This window comes from Triturus cristatus, chromosome 6 (assembly GCF_964204655.1).
Source record: "Triturus cristatus chromosome 6, aTriCri1.1, whole genome shotgun sequence".
Taxonomy (NCBI): domain Eukaryota; kingdom Metazoa; phylum Chordata; class Amphibia; order Caudata; family Salamandridae; genus Triturus; species Triturus cristatus.
The window spans coordinates 563,203,015-563,224,342 of NC_140589.1; the positions used below are offsets into that span (position 1 = coordinate 563,203,015).

The following is a 21,328-nucleotide window of genomic DNA, read 5'->3' on the forward strand; positions in this document are numbered from 1 at the left end:
CGGCGCCACTGACGCCGTGTCCACGGATTCGTTCAAGGAGAGAGGCGCAGAGGCATATAGAAGAGGAGCAGTATCTTGCAGAGGAAGTGGAGGAAGGTGAATTGGATGAACCAATGGATGAGTTCGAAGGAATTCAGGAGACAAGCGGATTGGACACCACTCCTGAGTGGGAACTTTCTTCTGCGAGGCCTTCTCCGCCTCGAGAGCTGGCTCCTTACCATTTGGTAATAAAGAAGGCTGCGGAGCTTTTATATTTGCAGTTGCCTTCTGCTGAATACAAGCCTAACTTATTGACCGAGGTTCTACATTCCCCTTCCTCAATTGTTGAGCCTCTGTTGCCCTTTAATGAGGCCATCCTGGATCCTATCATGGACGTTTGGCGCATGCCACTTTATTCGCCTGCTGTTTCAAGGGCTGTGGCTAGGAGATATAGAGTAGCTCCAGTTGATCCAAGCTTCCTTTCTTCTCATCCTGCTCCAGAGAGTTTGGTAGTGCAAGCATCCTGCTACAAACAATCTTTGGGAGCATTTCCACAAGCTCCAGCTGACAGACTCAAAGAAAATGGAACAGTCCGCTAAAAAGGTTTTCTCTTCGGCTAGTATGACACTGAAGACAACTAATGCCACTTGTTTGTTGGGCCGCTACATTCACGCTTTAATGGACTCTGTAAAGCAATTGGCCCCAAAATTGCCAGATGAAGAGAAGGGTTGCTTCAGATGCTCAGGCTGCAGCTAGACGGGTAATCCAGTCAGGCTTGGATACGACTGATTCTGTTGCCAGAGTTATGGCTTCTTCCATAGCCAGGCTTGGCTCCGATCTTCTGGATTTTCACCTGATGTTCAGGCCACTCTTGTTGACTTACCCTTTGATGGGACAAAGCTTTTTGGGGAAAAAGCAGATTCTGCCTTACAGAGGTTCAAGGATAGCAGGGCGACTGCGAAATCCTTGGGATTGCAGACCCAGTCGAGGGGTTTTGGCTTAAAAAGGTATAGGGGTTTTGGAAGGTCTTCCTTTCGCACCTTCCGTCAACCTCAGCAGCAGCAACTGCAAAATCCACTCTATAAGTCCTATAGAGGATGACAAAGGGGACGACATGGTTCTGGCCGCAATCTCTCCTCCTCCTCAGCCTCTTCTGCTCCCAATGATGCTACAGGGAAGCAGTCCTAGATCCCCCATCCTGGATCATGTGGGGCCTGTTGGGGATCGGGTGTCTCACTTTCTGCAAGGTTGGAAATTGGTCACGATGGACCTTTGGGTTTTAAACCTTGTCGAGAATGGGTACGCCCTCCCTTTTCGGGAATTTCCTCCCCCTTACCCTCCTTGCCAAGGTTTTTGCTCAGAGGACCATCTGCTTCCCCCCCCAAAGGAGGTTCTTGCATTACTACAAAAAGGTGCGATAGAGGTGGTTCCAGAGCAGGAAAGGGGTCAGGCATACTACTCCCGGTATTTCCTGATTCCCAAAAAGGACGGCAGATTGCGTCCGATCCTTGAAGTTTTACCTGAAGCAGGAGAAATTTAAGATGCTAACCCTTGCTCATCTTCTTCAGGCGTTGCAGCAAGAAGACTGGATGGTGTCGATCGACTTCCAGGATGCGTATTTCCACATCCCAATCCTGAAATCGCACAGGAGGTATCGCCGTTTTACGGTTGGGTCGCAACACTACCAGTTTGCGGTCCTCCTGTTTGGTCTTACTACTGCACCTCAAGTCTTCACTAAGGTGATGGCGGTGGTGGCTGCCGTTCTCAGGAGGTCGGGGATTCCAGTTTTCCCCTATCTCGACGACTGGCTATTGAAAGCAGTCGCCAGAGATGGTGCAACATCATCTGCAGCTAACATCTCATCTGTTGATCGACTTGGGTTTTTCAATCAATGTGCCCAAATCTCACCTGGTGCCCTCTCAGCGCAACCTGTTTAAAGGGGCAGTTCTGGACACTACTGTGTCGAGCATTTCCTCCTCCACAAAGGATTCTCGACATTCAGGAGATGATCCCTTTATTCCACAATGGAGTGGCTGCCAGGCCTTTGAAGCTCCACTGCCACAGATGACTCTTCCTGGCCTGGAGGAGGTGTGAACACCTCCGCCCAGAAAAGGCTTTGTTTCTAGGCTCAGGGAGCATAGGCTCCCACCTTAGGGGTCCACAAACATGTCTCGTGTTGGCAGGCTGGTGTGTACCAGTCATGGAACCCATCAGAGGCTGGTCATTTTTCAGGGGGCATCTCTGAGATGTCCTCTGTGTGTATTTTTCATTAAATCCCACACTGGCGTCAGTGCAGGTTTAATGTGCTGAGAAGTTTGATACCAAACTTCTCAGTCTTCAGTGGAGCCATCATGGTGCTGTGGAGTTCGTGTTGACAATCTCCCAGCACTATATACTCTTAGATGGCAGCACTGCACTTACAGTGCCCAGGAATGGACCTGGGTACTGTAGAGGCACAGGGCTCATGCACCTGTGCCCACACCACTGGCATAGGGCACCCAGCTAGAGGGGTGGCTGATGTATGCCAGGGCAGTGTGTGTTGTAGGCATGGCACACAGGGATGTGTGCCATGTAGACTGTTTTGTTCTGTACCCAGACACTCAGCCTGCAATGGCTGTGTGTGTGTGTGTGTCTGTGTGTGTGTGTGTGTGTCAGGGTACAGGGCCTCTAAGGGTGGCACAATAAGTGATGCAGCCCTTAGGGACCTTCCCTGGTCACAAGGCCCTGGGTACCTAGGGTACCATTTACCAGGGGCTGACATGTGGCCAGGGTTTGCCAATTTGGGTTTCGGCACAGTTTTTAGGGAAGGAAAATAGGCCCTGGGCACCTGATTGTCATGAGCCCAGGGCACACTCAGTCAAAGTACATTCAGCAATTCAGCAAAAAGTGGGGGCATATCATGCAAGAAAGATGGCACTTTCTCACACCGGGCGATGGCTCCGAAAAACTTGAGGGAGCGGGCATTGAAGTTGCTCGCGGCCCGGCAGTCGACACTGTTGAGCGAGACTCCGAGGAGGTCACGAGCCCGTTCGAAAAAGAGATGGTCACGGGATCCCTCTCAGAGCCCTAAGTCCTATTCCTCCCATTCGAGGTCATCTGGACACTCGGGGAAGAGGCAAGAGAAGAAGTCCAAGCGGACTTCGACTTCACATCAACTGACGTCTGTCATCGAAAGAGGTAAGGAGCACCGACACTCTAGCCACGGTTCTGCGGAGCCAAAGCCAGTCTCGGCTCCGCGCCTCCCTCCATTTCCGGGAGCCTGAGCGATTTCCACTCTAAGGATTTTTACGAGGCCATGTATTTCAGTGGAACAACCCAGTTGGTGAGCCCTCATGCCCGTGGGGTCGGATGGGGCCCCATCAGGTTCGATGTTATCGTCTTCGATCACGGCGTTAGTGGGGCCTCTGGGGTCCAAACTCTGATCGTACCAACGCAACCTTACCCGGCATCGAACCCGGTGGCGGTGGCTTTCGGTGACTCAAGCCCCATACTCATTCCCAACAACACGTAGCCGAAACGGCATAGTTCAACACCGATTCCGACATCGGCAGAACCCAGGGGTTTTATGTTGCCGCCTGAGCACTTTGTGGACGTGCTAGGCTCAGGAGAGGAATGGGAGGAGTCTGGAGACCACTTAGAGAACCAGGATGTCTCTGAGGAGACAATGGATTAGTATGGGGACCTTGGTGAAGCCAGTGGCCTGGATACTTCCCCAGACTTTGGCATGCTCTCTCCACCTACAGTGACTACGGAGGAGGGGGCTTCCTATACTGTGGTGGTTTAGAGGGCAGCTGAGGTCTTTGAACTGCCCTCAGTGCAGGTCAAGACTAATGTCCTAACCAAAGTGCTTTAACCTGGGGCTTCTACCGCTGAACCCCTTTTGCCCTTTAATGAGGCTCTTACGGACGTCCTACTAGGAACTTGGTCCAAGCCTAGCACAGGGGCTCCTGTGAACAGTACGATTGCACTCCATCGCCCAGCACTAAGTGACCTAAAGTTCCTCCCATCCCAGGGCTCATTCCCTTCTGCCCCTCCGGATAGGGAATCCAAGAGACTGGACTCATTGGTGAAGAAGATGTTTTCTTCCTCCATTCTGGCATTGCGGTCGGTAAATACTGCATGCTTATCGGGCCGTTTCTCCCACTCTCTTTTGGAAATGGTTGCACAAGTGCTGCCACAAGTCGAGGAGGAGGCCCGGGCTGTGCTCTCCCAGGCTGTCAAGGACAGGAGAGATGCGTCAAAATATCACCATTCGGTGTGGTTTTGATATGACCGATTCGCTGGGCAGGTCTATTTCAACGACGGTGGCCTTGAGGCGCCACGCTTGGCTTCTAAGGGGATGTCCAAGCCAATTTGATGGACAAGCCCTTTGATGGATCCCGCCTTTTTGGGGAAAAGGCTGACTCGCCCATATCTGGTTCAAGGACTCTCGTGCTACGGCCAGATCCTCAGGCCTCTCCTCCACTCCTCGTAGCCAGTCTTCCTTTCATGGCAATGGGAAGGCTTTCTAGCAGCGTCAGCCCTATCCTAGCCACCGTCCTTCACAGACTACCCAAGCCGTACGTGGACACGGTACATTCCGTCCCTGGAATGGAGATCAAAAGTCGTCTGCCACACTGCTCCCCGCAGCCTCCAAGCACTCCTACGTTGATTCTGCAGGACCACACTACTCCAGTGGGTGGGAGAATTTGTCATCTCCCCCGCTGGAGACCTATAACAGACAAGTGGGTCTTGCAGATCGGCCAGGAAGACTATTCTCTTACTTTCTTTTTTTTTCCTACTACTATTCTGCCAAGTCAGGAACGGCTGGTGGAAGATCACTTGAAGCTGCTCCTCTTTTGGCCAAAGGAGCTATCTAAATGGTTCCAGTTTCAGAAGTAGGCAGTGGCTGTTATTCCCCCTACAGGTGTTACATGTGGTTCAAGGTAGCCCACGAGCACTCTGTTTTCCGTGCTACCCTTCGGCCTTACCAGTGCCCCTCGGGTGTTCACCAAGGTGATGGCGGTGTTTGCAGCTTATTTGCGCAGGTTAAGGGTTTTGGTCTTCCCCTACCTCGATGACAGGCTATTGAAGGTGTCCTTGCCCAGCTTCAGACTACGGCGGACCTCCTGCATTCACTTGGGTTCTCTATAAATGTGCCGAAGTCGCACCTGACTCCTTCTCAGACGCTCCCTTTCATCGGAGCAGTTCTGGACACAGTGCATTTTTGGGCTTATCCTCCCGAGCAGCGTGTCCAGCATATTCAGGTTATGATTCTGATATTTCAGCCTCTATCCAGGATTTCGGTGAGGTTGACTCTGAGGCTGTTGCATCCTGTTGGTCAGACATGCGATATGGCGTATGCGGGCTCTGCAGTGGGACTTGAAGTTCCAATGGGCACAGCATGGTTCAGATCTCGGAAGGAACTGCGAAGGATCTGCAGTGGTGGTTAACAAACCGAGATTGGGTCAAAGGCAGACCTCTCTCCCTTCCCCAACCGGATCTCACAATCGTGACGGATGCGTCACTTCTGGGATGGGGCGGCCACTTGGGAGAGATGGAGTTCAGGGGTCACTTGTCTCCGGCAGAGACAGGGCTCCACATAAACGTGTTGGAGCTCCAAGCGATTCGCTTGGCATTGAAAGCATTTCTTCCCTCTGTCAAGGGAAAGATGGTGCAGGTGTTCACGGACAACACCACCACCATGTGGTACTGCAGCAAGCAACGCTGGATGGGGTCTTGAACCCTTTGTCGAGAGGCCCTGCGTCTCTGGACGTGGCTAGAACATCAGGGCATAACCCTGTGGTTCAACACCTGGCAGGTTCTCTGAACTCCAGGGCAGACGATCTCAGCCGTCGATGCCTAGCGGATCACAAATGGCGTCTCCAGTCGGAGGTGGCGCAAGGTCTCTTTCAACAGTGGAGAGAACCTTGGTTAGCTTTGTTTGCCTCCGTAGAGAACGTGCAATGTCAGCAGTACTGCGCGCTCTAGTTTCCGAGGCGACAATCGCTCTGCGACGCGTTTCGTCGCGAGTGGAGCTTAGGCCTTTTGTACCACTTTACCCCCATACCACTCCTGCCCAGGGTTCTGAAGAAGATCAGGAGCAACCGGGCCAAAGTCATCCTTGTGTCGCCGGACTGGGCAAGGACAGTCTGGTATCCAGAGCTTCTGGGCATGAGGGTCGATCCTACGATCAGGCTGCCCCTTCGGGAGGATCTTTTGTAACAGCAGCAGGGGGGGGTTCTCCACCCGAACCCGTCAACTCTGCGCCTCCATGCGTGGATATTGAGCAGCAGCAGTTGATAGCTTTTGACCTTCCTCCTGAGGTCTGTTATCTTATTCTGGCAGCCAGGCGGCCCTCCACTAAGTCGGTATACGCATGCCGTTGGCAGAAATTTGTATTTTGTATTGAGAAGGTCTATTGACCCTCTTTCTGCTCTTCTTTCTATTGTACTTTTATTCATTCTGACCCTTGCCCAGCAGGGCTCTGCTTTGGGAACTCTCAAGGGTTACTTGTCTGCTCTTGCTGCTTTTTTGCGGATGCCAGACCAGCCTTCCCTCTTTAACTCTCCTATTGTACGTAGATTTTTGAAAAGGTTGGTTCATTTATTTCCACCTACAACCTTTGTTATGCCTCAATGGGACCTTAACCCCTTCGGTGCCACGCCCTTTCCCCCTCCTGTGCTGGGCGTTTCCCACGCAGGTGGGTTTCATGACGAGATAGTCTCGTCATGGGCCCAGCGCGACCGTGCTCCATGACGAGACTATCTCGTCATGGGCACAGAAGAGGTTAATTTGGTCCTTACTTATTTGAAGTGCGCTCCTTTTGAGCCTTTGCACAATTGTCCCTTCCGGCTGTTGACCATCAACCTTCTTAGTGGCGATTACATCGGCCCCGAGGGTGAGCGAGTTACAGGTGTGATCCAGCTCTTCTCTTTATTTTATGTCTTTTCAGGACAAGGTGGTGCTTCGCACCAGGGCATCTCTTTCACCAAAGGTTGTGCCCCCATTCCATCTGGGTCAGTCCATCACTTTGCCCACCTTCTTTGCTCCCCCACATCCCTCTAAGGAAGAGGAGAGTCTCCACCGACTGGACCCAAAAGAGGGTTGTCATTCTACCTTGACCGCACAAGAGATTTCCGGGTGGATGACCAACTCTTTGTGTGGTATGTGGGAGCAAAGAAGGGCAAGGTTTTGCAGAAAAGAACCATCTCTCGCTGGGTTGTTCTCTGCATTAAAATCTGTTATGCCTTGGCGAAGAAGCAGCCCCCTGAGGGATTAAGGGACCACTCCACCAGGGGGAAGGCTGCGACTACAGCCTTGGCACGGGGTGTTCCAGTCCAAGACATCTGTCAGGCAGCGACGTGGGCATCATTGCAAACGTTCGCAAAACATTATTGCCTTGATGGTCAAGTGTGCAGGGATGTGCCCTTTGCCTGCTCAGTCCTGCAAGACTTTTTAGTCTAGTCCATGAGACTTGGTTATCTGATTCAAAGGTAAGGAATCTGAAGCTGGAAGTCTCTATCAGATGAATAAATTACTTACCTTCGGTAACACATTATCTGAAATAAACACGTAGTGATAGATGCCTTACCTTAGAATTACCCCCAGGCGTCGGACTGCATCCGGAAAGTTTTCGTCAGCAGTACCCCTGCGCATCGGTAGGCGTCGTGGTGCAGTTCCGCGTCAGTCGTTGCATTGTCTGCACCGAGATGACGTCGCTGGAGCTACTTAGATGCACCCACACGCGCTGATGTCAGTTCTTTCTTTTTCTGCGCCAGCAAGCGCAGATCATGGAAGAACAAGTACCCACAGTCACTTTTTGACTGAGTTTTTTCGAGGCCTTTTGTCTCAATTTCTTCGAGTCGGTCGACTCCTGGTGTTGTATGGATGCCCGGCTTTAAGAACTGTGGGGACTGTCACCACATGATGTCGGTGACGGACCCACACCGCATGTCTCTACTGCCTGGGGCGTGAGCACGACTCCAAGTCGTGCCCCGGCTGCCGGGCCATGGCGCCGAAGACTTTGCGGGAGCAGTCCCGAAAGTTGCTGGAAATCCAGCAGTCGGCTCCGTGCCGCTCAAGGTTCCGGTCCCGTGGGAGGTTGAGGGACCGGTCGAGGAGCAGTCACCATCGTTCCTCTGGATCGAAGTCTTCACACTCTGGGTCAGGTAAGTCGAAGCATTCCAGAAAGAAGTCGAAGCGTCCTCGCTCCTCGACTTCCCCTCACGTGCCGTGGCTGAGGGTGCGGCTGGTGCCACCCCCACAGCTGTAGAGGGCCTGCGACGTTGCCGCCGGCCTACCCACCTTTTCCGGGTCAGTCGGCGACGCCTGCTCAGCTGCAAGAGTTTCTTGCTGCCATGGCCCGACTCTTTCGGCCATCTGTCCCCGCTGGTGCGCCTGCGGACCCAACTGGAGGTCCTGTCCTTCCATCGCCGACGGCTCCGGCGCCGCAGGACCCCCTGGGATCTGGGATTGGACGCTGGTTGACCTTGTAACACCTCCACTGACGTCGATCCCACCATCACCACCTCCGACGTAGACCGCTCCTCGGGACAACGTCGTCCCCAGTTTCAGCCCTGAACCGGATACAGTGTCGGATCGGCGCCGATCCCGACACCGATAGGTGCTGCCCAACTGTTAGGAGGAGGCACGGACAGTACTCTCCCAAGCTATAGCAGCTGGAAGAGACGCAGCATATTCACTATTCGTTGTGGGCTTGATACCGCCTACTTGCTGGGCAGGGCGATTTCCACGACAGAACAACGAGCTTCTCAGGGGATGTCCAGAACACTTTGATGGACATGGCCTTTGATGGCATTTGCCTTTTTGGCAATAAGGCGGATAGTGCGTTGAAACGTTTTAAGGACTCACGAGCTACGGCCAAGTCCTTGGGCCGGTCGGCCACTCGCCCTCCTCCGCTTTCTGCTCCTTTTGTGGCCACGCAAGGGGTGCCCCAACACTTTTTTTTCAGAGCTACAGGCCGGCGCAGCAACATCCTCAGCGCGGCCGTGGACATGTGAACTGTCGAGGCGGTTCTGGGCGCCAGCGGGCGGGTCAGTCCACCTCCACCCCCGCAGCATCCACTGCAAAGCCTTCCTAGTCCAACCTTTCAGGCCCATCAAACGCCAGTGGGCGGCAGAATTCACCCTCATCTCCCCCACTGGCGCAACATAACATCGGACAAGTGGGTACTGCAAATTGTCCAAAGGGGCTACTCCCTCCCCTTCGAGACATCCCCTCCAGCCATGCCACCTCAATTCCACTGCATGTCGGGGGACCATCTTGTGCTTCTTCAGCAGGAAGTCACGGCCCTCTTGGCCAAGGGGGCCATCGAGCGCATTCCTGGGCCAGAAGTAGGTTGTGGTTGTTATTCCCACTACTTTCTGGCCCCCAAGAAGGACAATGGTCTGCGTCCTATCTTAGACCTTCAGAACATCAATCAGTTCCTCTGGAAGGAGAAGTTCAAGATGCTCACTCTTGCTCAGTTCTTGTCTGCCCTGGACCCGCAAGATTGGATGGTAGCATTGGACTTGCAGGACGCTTACTTTCATATCCCTGTCCTGCCGGCCCACAGGCGTTACCGGCGGTTCACGGTAGGCCACGAGCACTTTCAGTTCACCGTGCTCCCTTTTGGCCTTACCAGCGCCCCTTGGGTGTTCACGAAAGTGATGGCGGTGGTCGCAGCTCATCTGCGCAGATCAGGGGTCCCAGTCTTCCCCCTATGTCGACGACTGGTTGATGAAGGCGGGCTCGCCCCAGGCAGTCGTCTCCCACCTCCAGACTACGGCCGACCTCTTGCATTTGCTGGGGTTCTCCATCAACGTGCCAAAGTCGCACCCGATTCCCTCTCAGAAGCTCCTCTTCATCAGAGAAGTTCTGGATTCGGGTTTATCCTCCCGAGCAGTGAGTCCGAGATATTCAGGCTATGATTACGATCTTTCAGCCTTTATCCCGGGTTTCGGTCAGGATGACCCTCCGGCTACTGGACCTGATGGCCTCCTGCATCCTGTTGGTGGATCATGCCAGATAGCATATGGGAGCTCTGCAGTGGGACCTGAAGTTCCAGTGGGCACAGCATCAGGGCAACCTGTCCGACCACGTCCAGATCTCGGAGGGCACTGCACAACAATTGCAGTGGTGGCTCACAAATCGCAATTTGGTCCATGGCAGATCCCTCTCCCTTCCCCAACCGAAGCACACAGTGGTGACGGACGCGTCCCTTCTGGGATGGGGCGGCCACGTGGGAGAGGCGGAGATCAGAGGACTCTAGTCTCTGGCAGAGTCCCGGCTCCATATCAACCTTCTGGAGCTTCGGACGATCCGACTTGCACTGAAAGCATTCCTTCCCTCTGTCAAGGGGAGAGTAGTGCAGGTGTTCATGGACAACACCACCGCCATGTGGTACTGCAGCAAACAGGGCAGGGTGGGGTCGTGGACCCTGTCAGGAGGCGCTGCGTCTCTGGACATGGCTGGAACATCAGGGCATTTTCCTGGTGGTTCAACACCTGGCAGGTTCTCTGAACGCCAGGGCGGACGAACTCAGCCGCCGGTGCATGATGGATCACGAATGACGTCTGCTCTCGGACGTGGTGCAAGGTCTCTTTCAGCAGTGGGGAAAGCCTTGGTTAGATCTATTCGCCACCAAAGAGAACGCGCAATGTCATCAGTTCTGCGCGTTGGAATTTCCAAGGTGGCACTCGCTAGGTGACGCTTTTCGTTGCGAGTGGAGTTGCGGTCTACTATACGCCTTTCCGCCTATACCACTTCTACCCAGAGTGCTGAAGATCATCAAGCGCTACCGGGCCCAAGTCATTCTTGTGGCTCCGGACTGGGCTTGAAGAGTATGGTATCCCGAGCTACTCAGTATGGCTCTCGATCCGACTGCCTCTTCCGGAGGATCTTCTGTCGCAGCAACAGGGGACGGTCTTCCATCCGAACCTGTCCAGCCTTCACCTCCTTGCGTGGAGCTTGAGCAGCAGCAGTGGAAGTCTTTTGACCTGCCTCCCGAAGTTTATGATGTAATCTTGGCAGCCAGGCATCCCTCCACTAAGACGGTATATGCCTGCAGGTGGAATACGTTTGTGTCATGGTGCACAGCAAAGGCTGTGGATCCCCTTTCTGCCCCTCTTTCAGAGGTCCTTCTATTCCTTCTTTCTTCGGCCCAGCAGGGCTCTGCTCTGGGCACCATCAAGGGCTACCTCTCTGCCATTTCAGCCTTTTTATGGCTTCCAGATCAGCCTTCCCTTTTCAAGTCCCCTGTTGTAAAAATATTCTTAAAAGGCATTACTCATTTTTTCCCTCCTGTTCCTTTCATAATGCCTGAGTGGGACTTGAACCTGGTTCTGACATATCTATTGTGTGCTCCCTTAGAGCCACTTCACAACAGTCCTCTTAGTCTTCTCACTTTAAAGACCGCTTTTCTGGTGGCCATCACCTCTGCCAGAAGAGTGAGTGAGCACCAGGCTCTTTCTTCTAAACCTCCTTTTCTCTGCCCATCCGGACAAAGTGATTCTAAGGACTCATCCATCTTTTCTACCGAAGGTTGTCACTGCCTTTCACATCGGGCAGACCATCACTTTGTCCACTTACTTTAACGCCTATGCATTCCTCAAAAGAGGAAGAGAGACTCCACCGTCTGGACCCAAAACGTGCGCTCTCATTCTACCTGAACCACACACAACCGTTCCGGGTGGATGACCAGCTCTTTGTTGGCTACGTGGGCGCCGAGAAAGGTCAGGCCGTGCACAAGCGGACCATCTCTCGGTGGGTTGTTCTGTGCATAAAGGCTTGTTATTCTTTGGCTAAAAAGGAGCCTTCGGGCAACGGCAGCCACTACTGCTTTGGGACGGGGGTGTTCCCTTACATGACATCTGTCAGGCAGCTACGTGGGCCTCACCGCACACGTTTACCAAGCACTACTGTCTGGACAGCCAAGTCCGAAGAGACTGCTTCTTTGGCCGTTCTGTTATTTAGGACTTTCTAGTGTGAATTTGGTTCGCAGACCCAACACCAGGGTGGTATTGCTGGTGTATCTATACTAAGGTAAGGAATCTATCACTACGTGTTTCTTTTAGATGCACAAGATACTTAACTTCGGTAACGATAGATCTGTAAGAAACATTAGTAGTGATAGATTCCTTACCGCCCCACCCATCCTCCCCGTTCTGCGAACTGATTTTTAGGGTTAAGGTCATCCCTTTCAGGGCCTTAGTTTCATGGCACCAGTGGTCAGTTTCTTGCATGGCTCTGCGTTCCTGGCACGGGAAGTCGTGTACAGAACTGACGTGGGCTTCTAAGTAGCTCCAGCCGCATTATCTCGGCGCCAATGACGCACGCGGAGCCGCACGACGACACCTACCGACGCGCAGGGGTACTGCTGACGAAAACTTTCCGGATCCAGTCTGACACCTGGGGGTAATACTAAGGTAAGTGATCTATCACAACTAATGTTTCTTACAGATATATTGTTACCGAAGGTAAGTAACTTGTGTTTCTGATGGATACATCTGCCAGTGGATTCCTCACCTTGTGAATATCCCCTGCGCTAGCATTCCACAGAATTTTTTCCCGTGTAACGGTTTTGCAGCACTCTCCTTTATTGTAGAGTTACGTTGTAGATTTCTTACAGCCCCAAGCATTCCTCCCCGCTTTGCGGACTGATGTTGCAGGTCTAGGGTTTCTCCCCTTTCAGGATCCTGTTACGTTCGTCACTTCGTGGATCTGCGCTTCTGGCATGGAAAAACAAAAAGTACTGACATCCGCTCACCTGGGTGGCGCCTATGTAGGCACTGCGACGTCATAACAGAGGTCATCGACACGTGGATCTGAATGGAGCCACCAGACGTAGCGCGCAATGGGTATTGCTCAGCAAAAGTTTCCGGATCCAGCCTGACGCCTGGGAAATTCAAAGGTAAGGAATCTGCAGCTAGATAGTCTATCACATAATGCATACCGAAGGTAAGTAACTTGTTCATCAAGTTCGATGCTGCCGCCACTCAGAGCCGACCAACTCCACCTACCGGCACAAGGGCACTTCTTGTGAACATTATCCGGATCCAGATTTGCTCTTGGGGATATTTCTACGGTAAGGAATTTGCGGATAGATAGTGTCTACCAGATAATACGTTACCGAAGGTAAGTAACTGGTCCTTCACATGACTGTGTCAAATATTTGCAATTGTGTTCACTTTAATGGAACTGTTTAACTGTTGCCTCTAGTGCTGCAAAAGATTGTAAGCATTTAATGCATTTCTGATGCCTCCATTTCATCCCCTGAACTCTGCCTTACTTCTTCCTACATTGTTTGAAAGCCAGAGGTTGTATCTTGATTAAGTTCAAATTGTCTTTTAGATTTGACCAGCACAATGGATTATTCTATGTATGGACATCAGTATTTTTGTAAGTGTCTTTGAGAAAATAGTGCAGTTACATTTTCTGAATAGTGTACTTTTATTGTGATAGTTTTGTGTGGGTTGTGATCATACATGTGGCTAAATAGTTCTTTGGATGTAGAAAGAACGGAATGCATAATTGAGCTTAAATGCTTTGCTATTGCATGTTTATGTCTAATGTAGATTATTAGCTAATGTAAGTAATTTGAATCCGTTTCATAATGACTGTATACATAATTTTAAAAAGTTAGATTAAAGATGTTTTATGTACACTTGTTTTTCTTTCCCCAGATAAGTCCGAAAAGTGATGTATGGTCATTGGGGTGCATTTTATATTGCATGACGTATGGAAAAACTCCATTTCAACACATAACAAATCAGATCACTAAGTTACATGCAATAATTGATCCCAGCTACGACATAGAATTCCCACCCATACCTGAAATGGATCTCCAGGAAGTACTTAAGGTAACTATGTTTATTGATCTTTCTTTTCTATCCCTCATTTAGCATTGTGCATAAACAAATACTAGTTTTTAAATTACTTTCTGTAAATCACTTTTATTTTATTTTTGTAAAACGTAACTTTAACTAGCCTTTCATATAGTTCTTTTGCAGTGTCTCACAGATAAACACAAACAAATCCTTGTTGTAAAATTTAGGCTATACTGTATATATTGAGTGAGAAAATGTTTGTGCAGACTTGACATGATTTGCTTCAGAATTTTCAACAGCATGAACACTATGGCCCCTTTATCATAAGGAATACATATAGAGGATATATAACCAGTACTTGTGTAATATGGCCCTATATTGGCATTTAACAGTTTTGAAAGCAGCTAAGTGATCACCCACAAGACTCCCCCAGACACAGAGGCAGTGCCCTTATATAATTTCTTGACCACCCACAGAACGTTGTTGCGTTGTAGCTGCCCTTGAAACCTGCAATAACAGTAGGTGCAGCCCTTTTGCACCTACCCCTGCTATGTCAAGGATTGACCTGCGTTAATGGTCCCCCATCTTGGCACCCCTCAGTTGATCTTAATTTTCTGTCACCAGCTGCAAACCACCTCTGTCAACAGACCTTTGCTACTAAATTAAGCTCCTGATTCAGGGTCACCACCACCTAACACATTGTACCACATGCATCTCTGCCAGTGCCCCAATGGCAGTCTTTGAGTCTACGGACACACCCACATTTTCTAAGCCATTGCCTTTTTGTCTTTGAATTAGCATGCAGGAAGTCTCCTTAGTGCAAGATGTCTCATCAGAATTGTCACCAACATCCATAACAACAAGCCTTATGCTTCCCTCACTAACTTCCTTCACCATCTGGAATATACTGTGCAAAAGTAAAGGTTCAGTCAGAGGTAGAATGTTTTTTTTCATCACGGTCTGTAGGAAAATTAAGGCCCTTTGAAGACAGCCTCATAAAATGCATGTCTGAACCCTACTCTCTCAAAGTGATCCCATCCAAAAGAATTTCACACCTCATTCACCATGTAATACTCTAAATGTCGGGGATCAAAGTCTCACTACAAAGTGCAGTGCCATAATGGTTGAACTGATCATCTGGTCTGATGATCCTATCAAAACCTATTTCAAAGGAACTGTAATAGACACGCATAAACTGTGTTTCACTGATCTAATGAAGTATCCACGCATTAAGTTTTAGTGTGCCCTGACCATCTTATATCCCTTGTCCACTATGTTTGTGTAGCCCTATAAGGAGACTGGCTCAGTTTATGGTGTACACCTATTGGTGATATACCCTGCACTGAGTCCAGGCAACCCTTAGTGATATTGTAAGAGGTCCCTGATAACCAAAGCTTTCAAGGGGTAGCTGTAGAGAGCAGCAAAGGCTTATCCAGGATGGTGTAACGCGGGTGCATTTACCACACAAGCCAGACAGTGATAATCACACAGAAAAGAACCCCACCCCCGTGTTTCATTTTTTTTTATATATATATAAATACAGTAGTATTTGTTACACACCAACACTAAACTACTTTGGTATATCTCTTACCTGGAGATATGCATATACAATAACAATATCAGTAAAGCACATTTAAACAGATGTGCTCTTATGGTTTGGGGAAAGGAGGGGCAGGGGCAAACCATATACTAGGTAAGTAGAATGCAAAAGTGTTACCTAACTAAGGCTAATAACCAATGATCTGTAGGGGAAGCTCAAAACCAACAAAGGTAAGTACAAGGAGTCCCTAGGCATCCAGGTGCAGAGGTGATACCCCAGGTCAGTGTCCATAGAACAACATGGGGAAGTCGTGGTTAGGATTGTCAGGATTCAGGACCGTTCCCAGAGGAAACCCTTTGGAACCAAGGAGGTTGGACAGCACCCGTGGGTACCCAGAGAAGCAGGATACCTTCCCATGGGAGCCCGGGTGCATAGGTGTGAAGTAGTGTCAGAACCACCCGTTGAAGTCAATGCGGATATTCGGAGGTCCAGTTGCTACTGTGACCCGTGGACCAGATCGGTGAAACCCAGACGTGGATTCCGGATGAGGAGCACCTGAGGAGAGAGGAGACAAGAGTCCAGTCACCCGGAGTCGTCCCAGGTGCAAGAGCACAATGCCCTCCCTTCTCGGGGTACTTCATGGTAGGATGGAGATATCGGAGTTGCAGCTGTGGAGACCAGACAATGATGTTAGATCACAGGAGCTCTCCACGAGCTGTCACACTACGTCGATAAATTGCAGGAGGATCAGTGCCCGCAGGACCACCAACAAGCCTTGACAATTGCAGAAGACGCGTTGCAAAAAGAGTTTTAGAAAAGACGACCAGCAGCAACGTCCAGGGAACTCACCCAGCAGAGGTATTTTGGGGCCGGCCCTCAGATAGTAGGGGAGTTAGCAAGAATCTATGGAAGACCCCGGATGGACCCTCTGGCAGCAGGCGCAGGGAGTCGCAGGGATGTGTCAGGAGCACAACAAAGATGTAGGCCCACATTGCAGGGGATGCAGTGAGGACGTCGCTTTTGCAGCAGGGTGATTTTTGAGGCTTGGGCTAATTGGAACTCAAAGACCTTCTGACTGGAGAGTCAACAAGCCTTGGTTACAGCAGACAAACACGGTCCTCAGCAAGGGATTGCAAGTTTCCAAATTACATTGAGAAAGGTCAGGCCTTGGGAGAACTACCAAACCACCACCTGAGCCTTGAAGAGTCTGTGGGACATCAGGATCCACAGACTGGTCATCGACGTTGAAGGGCCTGCGACTGCAGGGGAGTGACTCCTTCACTCCAAAGGAGATTGTGTCCATCAAGGACAGCTAGGAGGAGAGTCCATGTGACTCTAGTGGTTCCATGGCCATGGATATCGCAGGATGGGTGCAAAGCTCGGAGACGAAGTTGCAGAAGAATACTTCCTACTAGGAGCAGTCTTGTATTGAGCCCAGCAGAGCCCAATGGCCAGCAGCAGAGGAGTCTTGTGGAGGATCCTGAAGCCGAGTCTTGCAGAGGAATCCTTGTTTCAGACAAATCTAGAGTCTCACCCTCAGGAGCCCTTAAGGCAGGGGTTGGACGGCTTCTGCGTTGACTCGCCTATCTGGGGAGGGGGTGATTTCAGGGATGCTACTCTGGTGGTCTGTTCAGTCAGATGCTCCCAGGGGCCTCTGCTTATCTTACTTTCAAGATGGCAGAATCAAGCGGCCACCTGGTGGAACTCTGGGCACCTCCCTGGGGGAGGTGTTGGATAGGGGGTGGTCACTCCCCTGTCCTTTGTGTGGTTTCTCAACTGCGCGGGAGCCAAGGGCGCCCTGCACTGGAGTAAACCGATTTATGCAAGGGGGACACAAAATGTGCCCTTCAAAGCATTCTGCTGGTGCTCAGAAGCACCCCCACCCTAGCCCAGGGACACCCATTTCTGAAGGAGAAGTGACTATACCAGTGGTTCCCAAACTTTTGACTCCTGAGGACCCCCATTGAGTCACCACTGAAAGCTGGGGACCCCCAAGCAATTTGTAGGATGTAAATTTCAAACATTAAAACAGTAATTCAAAAAAAATAAACACGTGTGCACACAAAACAAATACTCGAATTATTAAGGATTTCAGGGGCATATTTACAAGTCCCTATCGCCATGGGAATGTCACTTTTAGCGATATTCCTGTGGCAATAGGGGCTTCGCCTTATTTACAAGGCAGTATTAAGCCACTTATTGGGGCTTAAGGTTGCCTTGTAAATAAGGTCCCATTTCACGCAATGCTTAGCGTGAAAATGGTGGGCAGTGGGAGTTACAGTGGGCATTTCACTCCAACACCCATTGATTTTGACGCTGCCCTCTATTTACAAGGTCAGCTTAAATAGGAGACAGCACCCAAATTAAGACCATGAAAAACCTGGTCTTAACTTGGCGAAATGAGGAGAAATGCCTTATTTCTCCTCGTTTTTGCTTTTTCCAACGAAAAAAGCAAAACACCTTTGATTGTGTATGTTCAGGAAGGTGACCCTTCCTGCACATAAACAATCTTTAATAAAAATGACGTTTTGTAACTTCCATGTGTGCTGCATTAGGCAGCACACATAGGAGTGACAAAACAGCATTACAAAATTGTTCATGTGCAGGAAGTGGGAATATAGCAGCATCAGGATAATGATAGACTGGGAATAAACATATGTTGCTAACTTTTACCCTGCAGTTTGCAAGCAGCTCTTTGATGACAGTTTATAGGACACTGCTAGATTACGATTGTCCCTTATGAATTGCACAGTGACGAAAGAATCTCTGTGACAAAATCAGTAACCCATGCACATAAAATACTGTTTTTTAAAATGCATTGTACACGTTCTTTGCAGTATGCATATTAACTCTCTGTGTCACATTAGATAAGTCAAAGCTGCCACTGGAGAAAACTCTAATCTCTCTCTCCAGCAGGTACATTAATCACTGGAATTTTCTTGACACTTTTATAGTTGCTCAAACTGCTAATTTTACAAAGAACTTTGCAGTGCTTTTAAAATTGCTGGCTGAGGACCCCCTGGGAATGTGCCACGGACCCCTGGGGGTCCTCGGACCCCAGTTTGGGAAACACTGGACTATACCTTTCCTCTACAGAAAATCCTTTGTTCTGCCTTCCCCTGCCCAAGTTAGGTTCATCAGCAGGAGGGCAGAACTGTGCCTGGGCTTGGTGCAGCACTGACTTGCATGCAGACCCTGCAAGCCTCCACAGGTAGACATGGGGGGGGGGGGGGTCTTCTAAGGAGCCCACCCATTACATGGTGGTATGCAATTAACACTGCAATCGGTGTAGTTGCATGATACCAACATGTTTGATACCAAACATGACCAGGTTCAGTGAAGCTAATATGTAGTTGGACATCTCAAGTTTGCCAGTATCCACAACATACCTAAAAGTGGCTTCCCCCCACTTACGAAGCAAAGACAGTGGAGTCTGGGGTTTGCAGGGGTTCCTGTGCTCATATAGGCGCACCCTCACACTGAAAACTATGCACCCTGCCCTTTGGCTGAAGGGCCTACCTTAGGGGGGACTTATAGGTTTTAAGTGTGGTGACCGGGATGTAAGGTAAACCTTATATCTGAAGTGAAAGGTGCATGTACCATTTCACACAGGCTGCAATGACAGACTTGCAGACACAGTTCGCATGGGCCCCAAGGGGTGGCATGCTGCAGCTCATGGGAGACCTTTGGTGTACCAATACCCTGGGTACCTTAGTACCATATACCAGGGACTTACACAGGTTCACCACTATGCCAATTGTGGGGTGTACAGAGAGTCTACCAGTCAATTTAGAGAAGAGCGCACAGACACTGGGGTCCTGGTTAGGAGAATCCCAGTGTACCACAGTGTAAATACACTGACACCAGACAAAAAGGGAGGACAACCATGTCAGAGATCCTACTCTCCTAAAGCCTCTCCTTCCTTATTCACTTCCACAGTGAACCAGACCTGATCACGAGCCATTAGTAAAATACTTGTAGTACCTTTTTTATTTTTTAACTTAAAAGTTTTCATTGAGCTGGCCAGTGTGTCCCAGAGCAAATTTGATTGGAGCATACTTGAAAGAACAAGATTAAGATCAGTATTATAGTTTTTCACAAACTGTGAACACCCAGAGGGTCAAAACAAATGAAGTATTCAGGCGTATGAAGATTAAAATAATGAGAAAGGATGTTGACAAGTTTGCAACAAGAATGTAAACATTTAAGCTGAGCAAGCTTATAAACACGTTTTTGTCTTGAAAGGCATAATGTAAAAAAAAAGGGCTCCAGCATCAGAGAAAGATGCTTGTTTTAGTCATTTCGTAGCATGAGCATGAAAACATTGCAGAGGTAAGTTACAGTTCCCTAATGAAAACGTACTATACCTCAGTCACATCACTTGCGCTATCTTATTATGTAATTCTTAAGACATTTCAATAGATATCAAATCATTCACTTCCTGTTCAGTACCAAATTCATTGTATTGTTGGGCGAATATGCCCATCTTATTGTAGTTATTATCTGAATCTGATCCAACTAGCTTATGTCTTGTATGAGCTTTGCCATGTGGTAGAGGCAAGGTATTGTAGTCCAAAGGATTTGCTTTAAGCTGCACTCCCAAAGGATCAAAGCGCAGCCTCGGTCGAAATGCACCCTCCTCCAATTTAGAGACCAATTTAGGTAATGACTCCTCTTTTGCTGTTAGCACTGGCTTCAATATGAAAGGACCCAGTGCGGGTAGTGGCACCAGGAACAAAGTCAGCACTAAAGCCGGTGCTTAACTTAAAGCTGTCTCAAAAGGCACAGACGACGTTTAAACCACTTTAGTGGGTCCTTTTCAGCACAGACCCACCCTGTAAGAGGGAGAATCAGACTTTTCCTTCAAATGTGGCAAGGCATGATTTTGGACGCATGAGTCCTCTAAATTGTCAAGTCGGGCTATGCTCTGCCCATCTCTTTCTACCATGCTGCACCTTCCACCCCCTACCCTGCTGCACCTTCCACCCCCTTCAGCTCATATAACCGAGAAACACATCTGTTTTGCAGCAGGAACTGCAGTCCCTTTTTGCCAAAGGAGCCATAGAAAGGGTTTAGACCTCGGAAGTGGGAATTGGATGTTACTCCTGTTACTTGTGCCGAAGAAGGACACAGACCACCTTCCTATTTTAGATCCCTGCCTTCTCAGTGCCTTCCTGCAGAAGGACAAATTCAAGATGCTCAAACTGGCCCAGGTCTTGTCTGCCCTGGAGCCCTAAGACTGGATAATGGCGGACCTGCAAAAACTCTATTTCCATTTTCCCGTTCTGCAGGCCCTTAGATGTTACCTGCAGTTTACAGTGACCCATGAGTATTTTCAATTTACAGTTCTCCCCTTTGGCCTTAGTAATTTACCCCTTGGGCGTTAACGGAAGTGGCGGTTGTCAATATGGCACACATCCTTGTGTCCAGTGCCTACCTGCCACTGCCTGCGGCAGAGGCAAGTCACCTCTCTAGCATGCCTCACAGCCCTAAGGCAGGGTGCACTATACCAGAGGTGAGGGCATAGCTGCATGGACAATAATCCCCTACAGTTACTAAGTCCATTCTTAGACATTGTAAGTGCAGTGAAGCCATATTGAGTGCACGGGCAGAGAGTTTGTCATTACGAACTCCACAGCTTGATGCTTGCTTTACTGAATACTGAGAAGTTTGGCATCCAACTTCTCAGCACAATAAACCCACTCTGATGCAGTTGTAGGATTTATTGTAGAATGCACTCAGAGGGCATCTTAAAGATGCCACCTGAAACACGGCCAACTCCCTTGTGTCTAGCTGACTGGTCTGCACCAGCTTGCCACACAGACATGTTTGTGACCCCTGCGGGGGGAGCCCTTGTGCTCTTATGGGTCAGGGACAAAAGCTGCTCTGGGTGGAGGTTCTTCACACCTACCCCCAAGCAGGAACAGCATTCAGGGTGGTGATCCTCAAAGGCTTCCTGCACTTTGATATCCCAGCCAGGGCCTCTCCAGCTAGTAGAGAT

General features: G+C 49.8%; 1 protein-coding gene across 2 annotated transcripts in view; it reads left to right on the top strand.

Moving 5' to 3' along the window:
• The window catches only part of TTK (TTK protein kinase), a 650,127-nt gene that overhangs the window by 476,226 nt on the left and 152,573 nt on the right, over positions 1 to 21,328 (top strand). For both annotated transcript variants that reach the window (XM_085611007.1, XM_085611008.1), the window contains exon 19: positions 13,644 to 13,820. In XM_085611007.1, coding sequence (XP_085467133.1) covers positions 13,644 to 13,820 — 177 coding nt within the window. The remainder of the gene's footprint in view (positions 1 to 13,643; positions 13,821 to 21,328) is intronic.